Source organism: Nannobrachium achirus, assembly GCF_963921795.1.
Source record: "Nannobrachium achirus genome assembly, chromosome: 6".
NCBI classification, from domain to species: Eukaryota; Metazoa; Chordata; class Actinopteri; order Myctophiformes; family Myctophidae; genus Nannobrachium; species Nannobrachium achirus.
Genome location: NC_137815.1, coordinates 31,996,865 through 32,016,674, shown reverse-complemented (window position 1 = coordinate 32,016,674; position 19,810 = coordinate 31,996,865). Strand labels below are relative to the sequence as shown.

The window sequence follows — 19,810 nt, the reverse complement described above, 5'->3', positions numbered from 1 at the left end:
CACTTCTATTCTGTTATCTGTGAGAAGCTCTGTCATTGGTCCAGAAATATGTGCCCACTTGCCATTAACCAATCAGGGGGGCTTTCGTTCAGATTGGTTAGACCTTTCTATCATTGTAGCCCCGGGTCGGCCGGTTCATGCACCAATAATGAGCTGCCAGTGACGGAGCTTCTCATAGATAACAGAATGGTTTTGGAGGCAGGCTGCAACCCCTAGAAGTGTCACAGAGACTAGATGTTTTTAGGCAGTGTTTCTCAAACTTTCACATTTCAAGGGTTCCCATTAACTCTGACAGTGTACAAATGGAACAAAATGGACCCGTTAGGGTTCATTTGGTTGACCCCTACAGACTTGTAGGGGTCAATGTAGACCCCCTTAAAGGAACCCACAGAGTCCCTGAAACCTACTTTGAGAACCCCTGTTTTTAGGGAGCATTGTTAGCCATCTGAATATAATAAAATAAAAACAATCAATCGACCAAAGAATCTGCTTATGTCCGCAGAAAACTGATAATACCAGCTTTAATTCCTCATACCAAATCAATAATAAAGTGGGATTTATTTGTCACTTACGCTACGCAAGTAGCAAATACAGTATATTGGTGGGACATATTCCTTAAGACTGTGCTACTGCTAACCCAACAATACAACATATTGCAGAACACTAAAGTAAAAAAAAAAAAAAGTAAACCGAGAGGCTACGGACATCAAAAGAAACGTTTTAAAGGCTTTAAAGTGCTGAGCAGCGATCGCACAGAAACGGAAACGCATTCCGACCTTCTGGCCTTCATCAGCATTGACGAAGGCTGGAATGTGGAAACGCGCCGGAGCGTGGATGCCTCTTCTGATGTTTGTGTCGTTACGAATCTGCACCCGGCATTGACCTATAGCCCATTGATTTGAAAAACTATAGCTAAGAAATGTAAACTAAGATGCTGTTAATTCCCCTGGTGGTTTCTCTAGACATGGCCCCTTTCTCCCTTTTCTTCAAGAGTGTGTGTGTGTGTGTGTGTGTGTGTGTGTGTGTGTGTGTGTGTGTGTGTGTGTGTGTGTGTGTGTGTGTGTGTGTGTCTTTACTAATTAACCCATTCAGAACGGGTACACATTATTCTGTATCATTATTTTATGCTTTAACTATTGAAAAATAGCAGATATACAAGCTCACTGCGCGGCACCGAGTGCCGCGCTGCGAGCTTGTAGATCTGCTATTTTTTAAAAATTGTGAAAATTTGAATTTTGAACCGATTCTATAATTGTTTCTTTTGAATCCTTCTAAGATTTTTGGAAAAACCTATGTTTCTATGTCAGCAATCTGGCCAGCCATCGTCAAAGAAAAGGTCCTTTTCACTCAACTGGAGCTCAGTTAGTCTGTTCTTGAGAGACTACTATGTCAGTGGTTCTCAAACCTTTTCATGTGAAGGACCCCCAAAATGATATTTATTTGGCCACGGACCCCCATCTCAAAATATCTAGTTCCAGGGACCACCCAGAAGCAAAATTTGAGTTACAAACGTTCGCTTTGAAAATACATATTATTCAAAGATGTGCACACATTTTCACGACTTTTTCAAAAATAGCAGATCTACAAGCTCGCAGCGCGGCACTCGGTGCCGCGCTGTGAGCTTGTATATCTGCTATTTTTCACTGGTTAAAGCATTCGATAATTCTAGGCCTAAATGGGTTAATGTATGCAACCAACTCTGCTGTGTTTCAGGGCCAGAAGGGCAACCCTAAAGGGAAGCTCAACGAGCGGACGGTGGTCCAGTACCACTACACCCAGTGGCCCGACATGGGGGTCCCAGAGTACACGCTCCCTGTTCTCACGTTCATCCACCGCTCTTCAGCCGCACGCACCGCTGACATGGGTCCTGTCCTGGTGCACTGCAGGTAGGGTACCAACCACCACACCACTGTTGGTCTTTGACAGGAATAGTTTTAGTCATGGTCTTTTGAATGAAATATCATTTACGTTTAGTCGTCTGAATTCTTTTAGTTTTAGTCTAGTTTTAGTCGAAAGTAGGGATGCCCGATCCCGATCACGTGATCGGATCGGCCGCCGATATGGCCGTTTTTATAAGATCGGAGATCGGGAAAAAAATATCGAAAAAATTTTTTTTTTTTTTTTTTTTTTTTCAAAAAAATATTTTCTGGGAGTACTGAAAGTTACAGGTAAGGTGAATTCGATATGAAATGTAAGCTTACCATAATCACAGTAATCCTTAATCATTTTCAATCATATTCAAGGGCTTTTGCTTTTGGAGAAATGAGACAGACAGAGCACTGCAGAGGGAAGGTGATTGTGTCAGACTCTGTCCAGCTGGCAGCTGATGCCAATAAGTAGTAATTGGCCCCTTCTAATGGATCAAAGGAAGGCAATTATGTCTCTCTGCACTGTCAACTAAGCAGACTGGTTAATTGGTTCTTAACTTATTTTGTTTCAACTTAAAAAATGGCCAATGTTTTACCAGTTTTTATATAGTTTGTTGATTATTTTTGATGCTGTAATGGTCTATTTTATTTTATTTTTTGAGGTATTAAACAGGTTTTTAAAGTCCTTAAATCGTGACTTCACTGCCAAATTTCAAAGGCCACACCAAAGGTCCCCTGCACAATGATTGAGAAACACTGCACTAGTAGGCCTATATCACTATACACTACTCATAAGCTTTGTTTTTAATTTGTTGATTCAGTGCTGCACTAAGTGATAGAATGAATAGAATTTTTTTTTAATGCCTTGCCAAAAGATCGGATCGGGAAAGATCGGGATCGAATCGGAAGCAATAATATTTGATCGGTATCGGATCGGGAGCAAAAAAACCCTGATCGGGGCATCCCTAGTCGAAAGAATTGCCAATTTTACATTGTGGTGCCTAAATTACCCTAGTGCCCACCTGACCTGTTACCGCTATCCAGGGACATGCAGAGAATGTTAGAGAGGCAGGGGCTGAAATATCTAAAAGGGCCTTTAGGTGAAAATATTGAAAATAGCCGACTCGCAGCCAAGCGCTGCAACGCGTTGTGAGCTCAGGAGAGTTTGGAAAAGGCAATTCTTTTGAATGCCGCCTTCAGGTATGGCATGCAAAGAGGGGCATTTCCATTTCTTTCACCATTGTAAAAACTGCGTTCATGGTCTTGAGAGGGCACTTTTTACAGACGGGTAACAGGGCAGGGGCTCAAGCCCCCTTTCATGTCTATGTGTGCATGTGCCTGCCACTATCAGGCAACAAAGTATGAATCGGTGCTGGAGCATTTTGTCCTGGCCTGGTTAACAGCTCCCCCTGTTGGGCCTGACGTGTTGCTGCTTTTCTCTGCTCTTTCAGTGCAGGAGTCGGCCGGACCGGAACCTACATCGTCATCGACAGCATGCTGCGACAAATCAAAGACAAAAGCACAGTCAACGTCCTGGCTTTCCTCAAACATATCCGAACACAACGCAACTACCTGGTCCAGACAGAGGTACTGGAGGGAGCGTGAGACACTGTAGTTCAATAACCATGTAGTCTTTCTGTGTGGAGTTTGCATGTTCTCCCGCTGTCCCCTAGGGTAGGTACCCTCACAAAAAAACACGCAGTAGTCCTGGTCTCTATACTGCCTCCCCCTGGTCAGCCGGGGCGCCTGATGGAGGGGAGTGGAACTAGTTGGAATAACATGTTCCTTCCACGTGCTACGTCCTACCTGGGAAACTCCTCCCTGTCAGGTGATAAGAAGCGGTCTGCTCACTCCTCATGCAGTGAAGGAAGCATGAGCTCTGTTTTGGGGCTCTCCCCAGGAGGGAGAGCAGGGCCCATGATTACAGCTTAGGCGGCAATTGGCACTGGGTGTAAAATGGTTTACAAAAAGAATTGTAGGATTAAAAAAAAGGAGGAAAGAAATTGTCTCTCACATTTCAGTTCAAAGCAGTATAGATTATAAAAGTTAAGAGTTGAGAAAAACAACAAAGGGAGAAGTGCAGTTATAGAGCTTGCGGTTAATAGCAGAGATCAAACAGGATTCATCTACACCAGGGCAGCTTCTTCTTTCCAGGGGGCCTTACTGTACTGACTTTGATAAAGTTAGGGAACGGTAGAGCGGTCTCTGCCTGGTATTCCTAAAAGTAACTCCAAAACCCGAAGTTGTTTCTAACCATCAGTGGTGGAAAAAGTACTCACATATTTTACTTAAGTAAAAGTATCAATACTGCTATATAGAAATGTAAATATAATGCTATATAGAAATGTACTTAAAGTACTAAAAGTAAAAGTACAAAATGTTTGAAAATAGCAGATCTACAGCTCATTGTAGATCGGCTATTTTCAAATAATGTTTTCAATTAATGTCTACTCCTTTTAACCCCCATGTTCCCCTGCTGACGGCCTCTGGTTCACCTTGCAGGAGCAATACATTTTCATCCACGACGCTCTGATGGAGACCATCCTCTGCAGAGAGACGGAGGTGCCCGCCTGGCAGCTCCACGGCTACGTCAACAGCATCCTCACACCCAGCTTGTCAGGTCGCACACGCCTGGAGAAGCAGTTCAGGGTGAGTGATGCCCTTGTTCCTCTGCTGTCGCCATCTGTGAGGGCAGAGCTCTCAGACAAGAGATCCATGCCATCTAGCCAATCAGATGCTGTTGTCGAGGAGTGGGTCTGTTGGCTGTAATTAAGTCATGACTGTCACCACCGCTGACTTGTTATCCTGACCAGCAGGCGGCGGTGAAAAAAAAATACTCACATGTTTTACTAAAGGGTTAGTTCACTCAAAAAAGTAAAGTCACTTTTTCTCTATTGATTACTCACCAAATATTAGAATATTCGAATATCAAAGTCACTATTCGATGTTGTTCACCGAAGTCGAATATTCGCATATATCTATTTTTTTTATTGTTTTCTTTTTAAAACATATATAGTTTATAAAGCTTGGCTAGATGGGAAGTCATAAGAATGAGTTGTCAATGCCCCTGGTGGATGACTTTGTTAATGCTCTATACCAGGGCTTCTCAAACCTTTTTTAGGCCATGACCCCCAAAATAATCATATTTGAACTGGGGACCCCCACCCTGACAAGCACTTGGAATTGTAGGTATTACATTTAATGTGACTCGGTTCCGCAGATAAATATTGTGAAAATAGCAGATCTACATGCTCACAACGCCTCGCAACGCCATGGAGACTTTTGGATTCATGGATATTTTTTATTTTTGTCACATTCGTAAGCCAATAATTTGATGACCAGCAGTGGTTCCCGGTGATCAGGTCAACACAAGACCCAGACACAAAGATCACTATGTTTTACCCCAAATAAAAACTCTTATGGGAAGTAGATCTTTTATTTTTAGGGCAATTAAATTATGGAACCAGTTACAGTATGATAACTAGGATGACTTTTTATTGTATAATTTATCGTATTGATATTTTATTGATTTTATTGATGTGGAGACACAAAGAGCCTGCTTTGTTCCCTATGGAGAGAAAAATGGGGGCTCCTCAAAGTATTGGCTTAGGAATGTGACAAAAAACTAAAAAATATCGATGAATTTAAGTCTCCATGGGGTGAGTAATCAAATTTCTAGAACACAGAAATACTGTTTCTGTGTTACGAGTAAAAAGTCCGGAATTCAAAAAAGTACAAAAGTATACTTAAAATATACTTAAAGTACCAAGTAAAAGTAGTCATTATGTGGAAAGCTCCATTGAATGTTTTCAAATAGTTTGAGAATAGCAGATCTACAAGCTCAGAACGTATCGCGACACGATGTGAGCTTGTAGATCGTCTATTCTCAAATATAGGCAAATTCTATATACTGCTGAATTGTTGGTTAATGTATGTTTTGTAATCATATTTAAAATCTACAGAGTTACTAGGAACTAACAGTTGTCCAATAATACTGTAGTGGATTAAAAGTACAATATTTGCTTCTGACATGTAATGGAGTAGAAGTAAAAAATACTGAAAATTGGAAATACTCCAGTAAAGTACAAAAGATCTCAAAACTGTACTTAAGAACAGTACTTGAGTATACTTAGTTTACACCACTGCCAGCAGGGAAGGCTGAACGAATCTGCTAATCTGACCCAATGTTAGTGTATTGTGGGTGCCTGCATATTGCACAATCATAAAACATAAAGAATCTCAGACTAATCCCATCTCAAACTAGCTGTAGTATATGTTTTTTTTTTTTTTTTTGCTGCATGCAACACAAGACTGTGGACTTGCGGGAATAAAATCCCTTATTATTACAGAATTCCGTGACAGCTCCGCTCCGCGAGCCGCGTTCTTGTTCTGTTCTTCCTGACCCGTCCTTGCCCTCCATCTCTCACCAGTTGCTGACTCAGTGCAACGTGCGCTTTATAGAGTGCCTCAGTGCCCAGAAAGACTGCAACAAGGAGAAGAACCGCAACTCCTCAGTGGTTCCCTGTGAGTATGGATGGCATCACTTCCTAGACAGATCTCTCAATTATTCTTGTTGAAAATGGCAGGAATGGTTGGGCAAATTGCAGGGCTTCTATCTAATGATACTTTGAAGGTTATATCCCATAGTCTAATTTACACATAAACTATTGCTGTGCAGTCTGGGATAGTGCAGCTGAAGGAGACACGAAGAGACTACAGATTACACTGAACAAGGCAGCAAGAATGATTTTAACATGTGGATATGAAATAGGTACAAGTGAACTGCACAGCAAAATGGGATGGCCCACAGTATTGGAATGTGTTAGACTGCAGTCTCTTGCATTGATTTCTAAAATTAATCTGTCTAACACACCAGTCAGTATAAAGAGCAGACTGTCATTAGTGTGTGATCAGGTCAACACAAGATCCAGACACAAAGATCAATATGTCACTGCAAAGAACTGCAAAAAACTAAGCACATTGTTCTCCAGCCAACTGTACGCCGACTGTAGTTACTGTACACAGTTGTGCGCATGTGCACTGTGTTGCCAGGTCTGCTCGTTATAAGCTACTTTGATCCTGTTTTCCTATAATGTTGCTAGTTGTGGGTTACTTTAGTTTGGGCTTGTTTCTGAAGTGTGGTTGCTTATTTGGCCTTGCTTTCAACATTCTTTTAGAAAATAGCTCATGTAATAGAGCTCAATAGGTGAAACTGGTCGCAATTATTTTCATAGACCTGGCCACTTGTTTCACTCACAGAATCTGGCAACCGGAGGCGGAGATGTTTACTCCTGCGGTGTGTTTTCCTGCAGCGCTCTCACCAAAACAATACTCAGCACTGTTACTAGCGTTGCTTTGGAGTTGATTAGAAATTGAGAGTTGAGATTGTGAATATGCTATTTAGTTAAAACTAGCCCTTACCCGTTCAAAGATATGAGCTCTGAAATGATGTGCAGTGTGTGGGTTATGGGGTGTGCACTGTGCTGTGCACACAGTATATGAGGGATGGAAAGTAACTTTAACTGGTGCTTACATGATAATATGTAGGAGCATCAATGTAAGAAATACCTGTTTCGTTTAATGGCTACAGAGATACTGTGTAGTGTGTACCGATCTGCATGATTTTTGGACAACATCTGTAACAGGGCCAGTCAATTGCTCCAGCCACTGAGGAGAAACGCTGTTACAGACAGACAGACTTTTGGAAAATGATATGTTTGATGTGCGACGGGAAAATGTCTCTGGCTTATTTAGGCTTTGTTTCTGCAGCTGCAGCAAACTAATGGCCACTATGAGTATCAAGTTGCCTCAATCCTACCGACCGATTGCAAAAGACTGAGCAGGTTCGGTTTTCGATCGACGGGTTCCGACAGCCCTATCGATGGCAAGCGCCTCTTGCCGATGGCTCCCGGTCGGCAGCAGATGCTTTCCACCGCCGATTCGTGGCCGAATCGGTGCAGTTAAAAGTGCACTTTAGGGCTCCTATTAAAGCCTTAAAAACGTTGCAGACCCAGCTGTCACACAGCATTCCAATTTGCCTCTACTTTTGTCCCTTTCACAAACAGTGGTTGTTTGCCAACATACTATCCTGCACACAATAGATGATCTTACATCTAGCATTTATCAAATTCTTACATTCCATGTCCAACTCTGACAGGAGAGAAACGGCTTAGTTGTTCCTATAGCAACAGAGAGGCATATTTCTGTGTGTGATTATATCAGCCAATACAACATAATATATGGTCTGGAGTGGAGTAATTGGAAAGGTGTTTTGTCTCTCTCTCTCTCTCTCTCTCTCTCTGTCTCTCTCTCTCTCTCTCTCTCTCTCTCTCTCCACAGCGGAGCGTGCCCGGGTAGGTCTCGCTCCACTCCCCGGAATGAAGGGAACAGACTACATTAATGCATCTTACATCATGGTATATATAGTATGACAGTTTATATTGATTGATTGATTGATTGATTGAATACTTTATTAGCAGTTTGCAAAAAAATATTATTTTATTTTTATTTTTATTTTTATTTTTATTATTGCGACCGCAGGTCGCATTTAGTCTGAATACCTGCAGATCATGTGCGTGCATGCGTGCGTCACGCATGCACACACATGATCTGAAACTACACTTCTGGGACACGCGTTCATGGGAAATGTAGTCATTGGGTTTTGTTTGACTCGTTTCAAGCGTTTATTGTGTTACAGGTACTCTTTGGGTACATTTCCACCTTCAGTCGATGCTCCATATCCATACGAGTAAAATCGCTGGGGTGGTTTCGTAACACAGTTCTTATATGAGGCGATCTAAGATTCCTCTATGGGGATTTCAACACCAAAGTGACCGTCAGGTGTCGCATGTAAAAATCGGCCTGATGGTGGGTTAAATGGGACAGATCCATGTTGATGACATGACTCTAGACATACTGTGTACCGCTTTGCGTGATTTTAGGGCAAAATCTTTTAGGAGCAGTGTCCAAAAAAGTGTTTGAAAAAATCGGCCTGATGGTGGCGCTAAATGGGACAGATCCATGTTGATGACATGACTCTAGTCTAGACATACCGTGTACCGATTTGCGTGATTTTAGGGCAACATTTTTGGCAGTGATGTCATGACTCTGTGGTCTATTTGTATTCAATTCATCGAATAACTCAATTCATCACAGCAGTGTACATGCTTATGCTTTCTTATACTGTATGTGCGCCGTATTGTGCACAGACATTTGCTAGTCAGCAAAGTTTAGCTTATTAAACACTGCATTAACGGTTCCCCTTGTCTTCACGGCCATCTGTCACTACGATTTATCATCTGTTGATAATAGGAACGGCTGTAAATTGCAGAATTAATTCTTCACAGTAGAGGCACCATGGGGGAATTCTCTGTAATTATTATATCGTTGTTGTCGGGTGGAAACCTTCTATGTCCCAAACCGTTCGGTTTGTATTTATCATTTTAAAAATGATTTAAAATAGTGATCTACAAGCACACCTCGCCTTGCGGTGTGAGGCGTTGAGTGCTTGTTGATCTGCTATTTTCACTAGTTTTGTGCCACAGTCTTGTACGATGAAGCAGGGCTTTACTTTACGAGAAAAAAAAAACGTACACATTTGAAACTTGCAAGGTTTCTGCCTTACAGTGACGATATACTGCAGGGTTCCCCAATAGGTGGCCCGCGGGCCATTTGCGGCCCGCGGGGGGCTACTGTCTGGCCCCCACCAACCCCAGTAATAATGGTGAGCAGCAACAACACTAGTATATCGTCGTTGTCGGGTGGAAACCTCTGTCTTCAAAAGTGTACATTTTTTCACAAAGTAAAGCTCTGCTTCATCATACAAGGCCGTCGCACAAAAGTAGTGAAAACAGCAGATCTACAAGCACATGTTGTGTTTTCACTAGTTTAAATCATTTTTAAAATGATAAATGCAAAACGGTTTTGGACATGATTTGGACAAGATTTTCACCCGAACAAAGACGATATCTGAACTGTCGCTGGAGTAGTGGGAACGCCACCGTCGCCCCCTGAAATGTTGTAGCCCTCGGCTTGGTACCCTAGACATAATTCGGCCCTTGAGTGAAAACTAATTGGGGAACCCTGAAATACTGTATCGTTGACTATATGGTGAGAAGGGCGTCTCCTCTGCAGACCGTTAACAAGCCAACCTCTGTCACCGCAGGGCTACTACAGGAGTAATGAGTTCATCATTACCCAGCATCCTTTGCCCCACACCACAACAGACTTCTGGAGAATGATCTGGGACCACAACGCTCAGATCATTGTGATGTTGCCAGACAACCTGGGCATGGTGAGTATAAGCTTGAGACCTAGCTATCATCACCGCCCTTTTATGTGAGTGCATCTCTCCACTCCGACATGTCTCCTTTCCGACATGTCTCCATTCCGACACTAACCCTATCTCTAACTCTAACCCTAACCCTAAACCGAACCCCCATGGGAGTGTCGCCACTCCGACAATAAGAAGTCAATTTCGGAGTGGCGACATGTCGGAGTGGAGAGAGCCTCCCCTTTTATGTTTGATCTTTGATCCTGCCGTTTGACATTGTTTACTTCAGTGCTCATAAATATACCAGTAAACTTATCAATAAGTACTGGATGTCAGTACAGCAGGGGGGTCTTCAACAGGGGGTCCGGGACCCCTTGGGGGTCCTCAGAGTTACTTCAGGGGGGGCCACCAAATCGTTGTGATAGGATCACTTTTAAATAACAACTTGAACCCTCGCATCCCTATTCTGCGGAAAACTCTAGCCAGAAATAGCAGATCTACAAGGCGTTGAGAGCTTGTAGATCGGCTATTTTCGGCAAATAGGTTTGGTGTAGCGGTCAAAAAGAGCAGACCAAGTACAGAGTGAAAAGTCAAGTTAACTAAAAACACAAATCCAACGAAGACTGATGACAGTGCTTTCAAACAAGTCTATGAAATCGATGAAAATCTGCACCATCCATTTATACAATATGTAGTGGGGGCGAGGGGGTCCCTGCTTCATCTCTCTCTCAGCTAAGGGGTCCTTGGCCTGAAAACGCTGAAGACCCCTGCAGTACAGCATGGTTAGCTAATGAGGTATAGCGGCCGCTTGGGTGAACTCCTCTGAGGCAGTGGTGCTCAAACTTCTTCATGTCACGGACTCTGAAATTGACACTTATTAGCCTGCGGACCCCCATTTGAAAAGATATGCCAGGGACCCCCATAAGAGATTGTGATTCTCAACCATTTTCATTTCAAGGACCCCCAGTTTGATATGCATTACGCTACAGACCACCATTTAATGGCATTTCTATCTCTGGGACCGCAATTTACAGTATATTGTAAAAGCAATGTTAATTTAACTCCTGAGTCCATTTGGTTCCATTTGTACACTCTCTGAATTACATAACCAATAAGGGTCCATTTGGTTCCTAACAGTCATTTAGCTGGGGACCCCCTGGAACTCCCTCAAGGACCCCCTGGGGGTCCCTGGGCCGAACCCCACTTTGAGAACCACTGCTCTAAGGTTCAAACAGACGGCAGTGTGTGAGTGTTGTCCCACTGTTGGCAGCGCCGTTCAATGGCAGCAGCCGTGCACCCTTAAATGCACAAATTAATTTCGTTGTACTGTGAAGGTGCTTGTATGTGTACTGTACTTTGGAAATGAGTTGATCGTTGACAATGAAACTGTGCCTGTACCTGTACTGTATTGTTACAATGACAAATAAACTCTAAACTCTAAACTCTGTTCCCCTGCAGGCGGAGGATGAGTTTGTTTACTGGCCGAGTCGAGAGGAGGCCATGAACTGTGTTGCCTTTACTGTCACCCTCATCAGCAAGGACAGGCTGTGCCTCTCCAACGAGGAGCAGATCATCATCCACGACTTCATCCTGGAGGCCACGCAGGTACGCCCTCCGTCTTCCTCACCTGATCTCATTTGTTTTGTGAAATAAAAGCAGATCTACAAGCTGGTGAGACTTCTTCATCAGCTGTTCCTGGGTCGACCTAGTTTCCTTTTCCCTTGGTGGAGAGGGGAGGGTTCCGTTTCAGGGTTTGTCCGGGTGATGTTTGTAGGGTGCGGTCAATCCAACTCCCCTTTCTCTTTCGGATTCAATCCGAAAGTCAAAGGGATCCTGACTTTTCCACAGGTTGCTTACTTTGTCTCTCCACCAGATGTGTAGGATTCTCCTGAGACAGGTGTTGATGAATGTTTGCAGCCTGTGGGGTCCCCAAATTATTTTTGTGGGTCGCCGGATGATTAACTTAATGTGCAACATTGTTTTCTCTCTCGATAGTAAACAAACCAACATAAACTTTAACTCTTGTGCCGATCCCGAACAAGTTCAGCTTTATTTCAATCCAATACATTTTTTTTTATTATTTTACTTACCCTCAGCTGCTTGTAGAGCCGTGGGTGGTCCTGGCTCGTCCTACGCTTTCCAGCGAGCCATTTTACATGGTCCGACGATATATTCCATTAAAAATGGTTTAAAATACATTTTTGAGCCCCCCAATGTTCACCGAATGTTCGGCGCCGCCGGCGGTACGACGTCCAGTGTGCCGATCCCGAATTAATGCAGCTTTTTTAATGAAATGAATAAAATGATCCGAGGCCTACTGAAGCCCCGGCCTAAATTTTCCATCCAGTGACCGAGATCCGGCCGCCCCCCGGCCGGCCGTAAACGAGTAACGCCGCCGCGAATCGCCGCCAAATCCAATGCAAACCCACATCTTTGAAGGTCATTTTCTCTGGATTGTGTTTTTAGGGAGGCGGCGCAAGGTTTATTTACGGCGAAATCGCCGAAAAATGATCTTTTAAATGAGAAAAAGCTAATAGCTATTTTGTAGCCATTTTTATCTGGGACCTTTTCATGACGTGCACGAACGTGAGCACGCGCGTCACTGCAACGTGAGTCCCCGGATGCTAATGCGCTCGCCTATGGGAGATACCCTGGCATTCTTTGGCGCCCTCTAGGGGCTGGCACTGGAAGGGTTAAGTGTATAGAGGGCATCTGCACATTTCTAAAGTGACAATTTAAGAACTTTTTAATACCTCTAAAATGACAAATTAACCATTGGCCAATTTGTCAAATATTAGAGACAGAAATTGTGAAAATAGCCGATCTATGTGCTCACAACGTGAGCTTGTAGATCTGCTATTTTCACAATAGAACCGCGTTATACAAAATGTATAATGCCTCAACTCTTAGTGCTCGTCAGGGTGGGGGGGGGTCCTCAGTTGAAATATCGTGGCCTGAAAAGGTTGAGAACCACTGATTTACAGTACCTTAACCCTAATACTTGTGTCCTTGTATTGTATATCTTATGCGGAGGACATAAATAAGTGATTAAAATGTGTGTCATGTCTACCAGGATGACTATGTGCTGGAGGTGAGACATTTCCAGTGTCCCAAGTGGCCCAACCCTGACGCTCCTCTCAGCAGCACCTTTGAGCTCATCAACGTCATCAAGGAGGAGGCCCTGAGCCGGGACGGCCCCACTATTGTGCACGACGAGTACGTTTTTCATAATAGCATATATCAGGGGTTTTCAAAGTGGGTGACAGGGCACCCTGGAGTGCCGTGACGGCAGTCCAGGGTTGCCGCAAGATAATCTTATAATATTTGGAATTTATTTGGACACTTATTTAGTATCATTTCGTCATTGCCGGGTGGAAACCTTGCATGTCCAAAACTCTTTGTTTTGCATTTATCATTTAAAAAATGATTTAAACTAGTGAAAACAGACGATCTACGAGCACACAACGCCTTGCACCACGAAGCGTTGTGTGCTTGTAGATCAGCTGTTTTCACTACCTTTGGACTACGGCCTTGTATGATGAAGCAGGGCTTAACTTTGCGGAAAAAAACTTACCCATTTGAAACTTGGAGATACGACGTTTTTGCCCCACAGTGACGATTTTAAACTAAAGGTACAAAGTTGTTTTCAGTCAGTTCTAAACAAAATGGCTATTATCTCAACGTTTTCCTCGCAATAATCTCTAAAATATGGCATAAATATAAGGGGTTGGAAGTGAAAATTAGGTATATAATGTAGGGGTGCCTCGTAAGAAAATAATATCTATAGGGGTGCCCTGAGCCAAAAAAGTTTGGGAACCCCTAGCATAGGCTATATATTTTATTTATTTTAAAATATATTTTATCATTACAGTAGGTCTAAATACTTGCTATTTAGCTTCAACGGAGCACACTAGATGTCCCAATCAGATTGGGAGATCGGAGATCGGGGGCCGATCACGGGATAAAAGATCGGAATCGGGAGAAAAAGATAAGGGAAAATATTATATAAAAAAAGGATAAGCTGATGTGTTTTATTTTTATGTTGATTTCTACACTATTACTTGTAACAGATTATTTCTGCATTGCAGTATTGAATTATTTCTGCATTGCAGTATTGATGTATTTTCTTGAAAAACGGATGCTAAAATAAAAATAATGTTTCGAAAATATTTTATAAAAAAATAAGCTTCATATTTGTGTTTCAATTAAAAAATGACCACAAAAAGCGTAAAATAATGGTAAAATAATCATTTTGGCCATTGTCAGACCGACACTTTGTTTACATTCTAGTCTATAGACTAGGATGTAAACAAAGTGTCGGCCCTACAATGAAAAAGTTGACTATAGCTCCTTTAATTATTACATTTACAACATTTTAGTACTTTTTCTTTTTTTTTTCGAAACTCGGCCTGAATTTTCATTTCGTTTCACTCCATTATCCAAGCCCACAGAACCCTGGGGGCGCTTTGAAGCAAAAAGTACATGGTGGCCGTTTGAGGTACTGCAGTTGGGTCAACTATTCATACAGTTAGTTCAGTTGAGGCAGATAGCCCCCCGCTACCCCCGCCTCCCCGTTTCTCGCTCCCCGACCGTCGTGATTGGCTCAGAAGCCAAATAGTTGACCCAATACGTCACTTTTCAGAGGCTTTTCAAACGCGGAAGTACGCTTCATGCGCTGGGTGAGCAACTCAATGCAAGTGGACGGGCGGGGATATCAGTTGCCCTCTCTATTCTTATTATAACTCTATGCCATTATCCAGTCTAAAAGCCCTTCCTACTGCAGCCGTTTCTGGGATGGGCGTTGCCAAAGAGGCAGTCTTCAGCGATTGGTTAACTCCCTAATCAATCACAATAGTAGCAAAGCAGATGACGTTGTTGTTAAGCTACCCTTATTCGTGTTTTTGTGTGGCTGGCTAACCTGTTGCTACTTGCTAACCAAAGAAACCGTCAGAATAGGAGTGCTACTAACTAGTAATCAAACACGGTAAAATATATCTGCTACTGATGTTTTGTCGTGAGATCGATGCAATCGCAAGTTACCACAGCGATCAACGCCATGTTTGTTTAGGTTAGGCAAGGTCCGGTCCGGGGCTGTTGTTTGACGTCATCGAGTTGAAACGACTTTTTCAACCGAGCTAGCCTCTGCATTGAGAGTGTCTCCAGACCCTGAATCGCCTGAACACAGGGGCGTCAATTGGGTATGGCAGGGGTATGCAGCTGCCATACCCTGGGGCCAGGGGGGAAAATAAAAGTTACTTTTAAATATAAATCCATGAATGTCTCTTTGTCTGTCTGCACTGGTTATTGTGTTGTTAAATTACAGTAAAATAAATACAAATGCAAAATATAACAAAATGGTCACTTTAACTATTCTCCACACTTCTCCCCACCTTACAAAATGGTATATTCCAAGATTCTGCAGGTCAGCTGCACAGGTGCAATGCATTATTGTTAATTGTGGCACATTTACTAACATGCCAAGTTTAGGTGCACTTGAACAACTGTTCCAGGCTGCCATATCCAGACCAAGAAACCGTAGAAACCTGTGGGGAAAATCCTTTTTTCAGACATTGTGAAAATAGCCGATCTACATGCTCACAACGCCTCGCAGCGCGAGGCGTTGTGAGCATGTAGATCTGCTATTTTCACAATATAACCGTGTTTTACAAAATGTAATGCCTCTTATCCATGAGGACTCTTTTCCATACCCTAGCTTTTGCTGAACTGACACCACTGCCTGAACATATATTTTTTAATGGGCGTGGCTAGCGATTCAGGGGCTGGAGCCAGACTAAATGGTTGTTGCTACTGCCTCCACCCCAGGTACGGAGCCGTGTCTGCAGGGATGCTGTGTGCCCTCACCTCCCTGTCCCAGCAGCTGGACAGCGAGGGGGCCGTGGACATCTACCAGGTGGCCAAGATGATCAACCTCATGAGACCAGGAGTCTTCACTGACATAGTGAGTCTTAGGGCTGTCACCATTATGACATTTTACATCACGATTAATTGTCACTCAAATAATTTTGATGAGCGATTTAATTGCGTTTCTGTCGTTGACAATTACATTTCTGTTTTGGCTTGTAGGGTTTGAAGTTGCGCATGGCAGATATGACACATAACCTAAATGTACAAAGAAATTACTTGACATTTGACAACTTTATACTTAAAAAAGAACATTGGTAGCTTGTGTAGCTTGTAGCTTGTGAGCTTGTCGATCGGCTATTTTTGGCTAAAGTTCTCGGAATATGGACGCTAGGGTTCAAGTAGTTGATATAAAAAAAGAGAAATAAAGTTTCTATCACACAAAGATTTGGAGGACCCCCTGTAGTAACTCTGAGGACCCCCTAGGTGTCCCGGACCACCTGTTGAAGACCCCTGCAGGGTTCCCACGGTCATGAAATTCCTGGAAATATTTTGAAATTAGGAAAATATTTTTCCAGTACTGGAAAAGTTTTGGAATTTATCAAGGGTCCTGGAAGGTCCTGGAAAAAATAGCTATGCATTGTCTTTGGTTATTGATTTTGTTAATACCTCTGAAATGACAAATTAAACATTGGCCAAATTGTCAAATATTAGAGGCAGACATTTTGAAAATAGCTGATCTACATGCTCACAACGCCTCGCAACAATAGAACCGTGTTATACAAAATTCCTCTACTCTTAGTGCCCATCAAGGCACTAAGAGTAAAACATGATTATGTTGGGGGTCACGGCCTGAAAAGGTTGTAAGCGACCTGTTATTGAGCTGAATTATTGTTATATAGTCCTGGAAATTGGGTTAAATATTCTGGAAAAGTTTTCGAAATTAATTGGTAAAAATGTGTGGGAACCCTGCCCCTGGCTTAGTGTTTATTTACACTCCCGTGTGTGTGTGTGTGCGTGTGTGTGTGTGCGCGTGCCGTGCACCAGGAGCAGTACCAGTACCTGTACAAGGCCATGCTGAGTCTGGTGAGCTCCAGGGAGAGCGGGCTGAGCCCCCTGTACACCATGGACACTAACGGGACGCTGGTGATGGTGGACGAGTCGGACCCGGCAGAGAGCATGGAGTCTCTGGTCTGAACAGAGAAGGACGCTGGTTTCACCCAACAGGCACTTACACATGTTGTGACAGCGGAGATACAGATTATACGAGAACTTTTGGAAAAAAAGATGTTCCTGTGGCCTTTTTTTTGCCAGACTCTTGGTTACTTAAATGAATAACCTTATTACTTTTTTTATACACTGATAAAAACGTTTTTTGATATTTATTTTTTGTCTCTTTTTTTGTTGTTGTTTTGTCTTAAATGTTATCCTGCTGAACGTTTGCACCAGTTTTTAAGTTGATGTGAGAGAGGAGGGGGAAGAGCAGCTCTGTCCAGTTTGCACTATACTATCAGTGTTACTGCCCTGTATGGACTGAGCGGGAAAACCACATAGTTTGAGCCCCCGGCTTGCACACAACAACAACTACACATGTTAGCTCGTTGGACTGCACTGAGGGAGGGAGCACCTGGTTGAAACATACACTGTTAACGTTTTGCGCACCGAGACGGAATCGAACTCCGGTCTCCAGCTCGGCATTTAACGGCAGGGGAACAAGCAACGCCATGTGAGCGCTAGCTCTTTAACAAACAACGCTAAGCTCACGTTGCTTGTTAGAGAGCTAGCTCTCTTGGCGCTGGTGTCCGAAGTGGGATCCCTACACTACAGTTGGAGCACCAAGACCCAGATGAGTTCAGGTTCCGTTCCATAAATACTTTTCAACACAAGCCATCGTCACATAAGAAAATCCAGACTGTTGTTCTAACCACTTAAGCCCTATTCGGGAAAGAAAAGCTCACAACGCATCACATCACAGCATATTGTAAGCTTGTAGATGGGGCTATTTTCTTTAAAAGGTCTTTGATTCTAGATTTCTTGAAAATGTAGATTTTGAAAGCTTTTTATTTAATTTTATTGTTTTGCCTTATTGGCTTGCCCCAAAATAGAAATGGAATGCAAGGGTTACTGTGGTTCATTCTGAAAGTGTAAGAATGTCAACCCTTACACTTCCAGAATGATTTTAACCCATTAAGACCGCACCTGTGTCATTTTAGATTTTAGCTATGTGTGTGTGTGTGTGTGTGTGTGTGTGTGTGTGTGTGTGGGGGGGGGGGGGCGTGGCCAAATACATATCATTTTATCAGGGTCCTTGACATGAGAAAGCACCATTGCATTGATATAGGCTGTAGCAACAGAAAACTGTTAGGATTTAGAAGCGATTTTGCAGAATAGTCCGCAGGTTGTCTTAATGGGTTGACAGCTCAGCATGCGTTCCATTACTTTGTCATCTGGTCAAACCAACTTATTCCACCATCTTCTTTGTCAGTCAAGAGACTTAATGACTTGCATATTATTCATCTTTCATCTTCTGATCCAAAATATCACAGTTGCTGTTTTTTTCCTTTTCTTTTTTTTTTACAAACTCATGAATTATTTAGTTGGAAGTGGTGTTACAGCATCTAACCGTGAACATTTATTGCATCGCACAAAGGATTCCTATTGTTTTGTAATATAATGCTATATCTATAATAGTCAATCAATGTTTGTTTTTGAATACTTAATACCTAATTTGTCCACTTGGCATTGCGTGGATCAAATATCTTTTGAAGACACTACAGCTTTGTGATCTATCGCCTACTTGTTTTTTTTTTTTTTACAGCGTTGTTAAACACAGCTTCTTATGTTTTCATCTCGTGTTGGCGTGTTATCTTCTGTCCTTATTCACGCAACACGTGTAACGGAGGGGCAATGCTTTATTTCGTCGCTGTCGGGTGGAAAGCCTCGTACTGTACGTCCAAAACATACTTTTCAGAAAACGAGGGGAAAATAATGTGTGATCCCAAGGATCCAATGTAGTTATCATTTAGTTACAAGATCTTGTTAATACTTTTCATTGGTTAAATATTTATTAAAAACCCTCAGACAGACTTAAAGGTCTCATGACATGCTGTTTTTACTAAACATAAAAGTCTTTATCATGGTCCTTCAAACAAGTATTAACCCATTTAGGCCTAGAATTATTTCATGCTTTAACTATTGAAAAATAGCAGATATACAAGCTGCAAGCTTGTATATCTGCTATTTTCGAAAAAATCTATCTAATTTTTTTTTTTTGGGGGGGGGGGCAAGTCTTTGAATATATCTTTTTAAAAGCAAACATTTGTAACTCAAATATTTGCTTCTGGGTGGTCCCTGGAACAACATATTTTGAGAGGGGGGTCCGTGGCCAAATACATGTCATTTTTGGGGGTCCTTGACATGAAAAGGTTTGAAAACCACTGATTTAGAAGATGGATTTAGAAGACATTTATAGAATCGGGTCAAAAATATTCAAAGACTTGCACAAAATGTTCACGATTAAAAAAAAAAAATAGCAGCTCTACAAGCTCGCAGCGCGGCACTCGGTGTCACGCTGTGAGCTTTTTGAAGCATAAAATAATGGTTAAAGCAGTTCAAATCTAAAGTGACAGAGATTTGCGTTCAAGCCTAAATGTGTTAAAGGTATTCACTTTTTCAGCTAGCCATTTTTTCCTGTCTGTGTTCTTTTCAGTAGCAATGAAAAAAAAAGAAACTATTTGACTGCGGGTGTCACCGAAGGATTTTGCCTGTCAATCATCACCTCCGCAAAAACAGCAGATCTCCAACCTCA

At 42.4% G+C, this 19,810-nt stretch overlaps 1 protein-coding gene across 1 annotated transcript in view; it reads left to right on the top strand.

Moving 5' to 3' along the window:
* LOC308286475 (receptor-type tyrosine-protein phosphatase gamma-like) overlaps nucleotides 1–17,428 on the top strand; it is a 187,532-nt gene extending 170,104 nt beyond the window's left edge. The window contains exons 22-31 of the mRNA XM_080727510.1: nucleotides 1,714–1,886; nucleotides 3,320–3,455; nucleotides 4,371–4,517; nucleotides 6,299–6,392; nucleotides 8,208–8,284; nucleotides 10,033–10,161; nucleotides 11,599–11,745; nucleotides 13,214–13,356; nucleotides 15,964–16,099; nucleotides 17,050–17,428. Coding sequence (XP_080583636.1) covers nucleotides 1,714–1,886; nucleotides 3,320–3,455; nucleotides 4,371–4,517; nucleotides 6,299–6,392; nucleotides 8,208–8,284; nucleotides 10,033–10,161; nucleotides 11,599–11,745; nucleotides 13,214–13,356; nucleotides 15,964–16,099; nucleotides 17,050–17,199 — 1,332 coding nt within the window. The 3' untranslated portion in view covers nucleotides 17,200–17,428. The remainder of the gene's footprint in view (nucleotides 1–1,713; nucleotides 1,887–3,319; nucleotides 3,456–4,370; nucleotides 4,518–6,298; nucleotides 6,393–8,207; nucleotides 8,285–10,032; nucleotides 10,162–11,598; nucleotides 11,746–13,213; nucleotides 13,357–15,963; nucleotides 16,100–17,049) is intronic.
* Nucleotides 17,429–19,810: the final 2,382 nt, after the last annotated feature.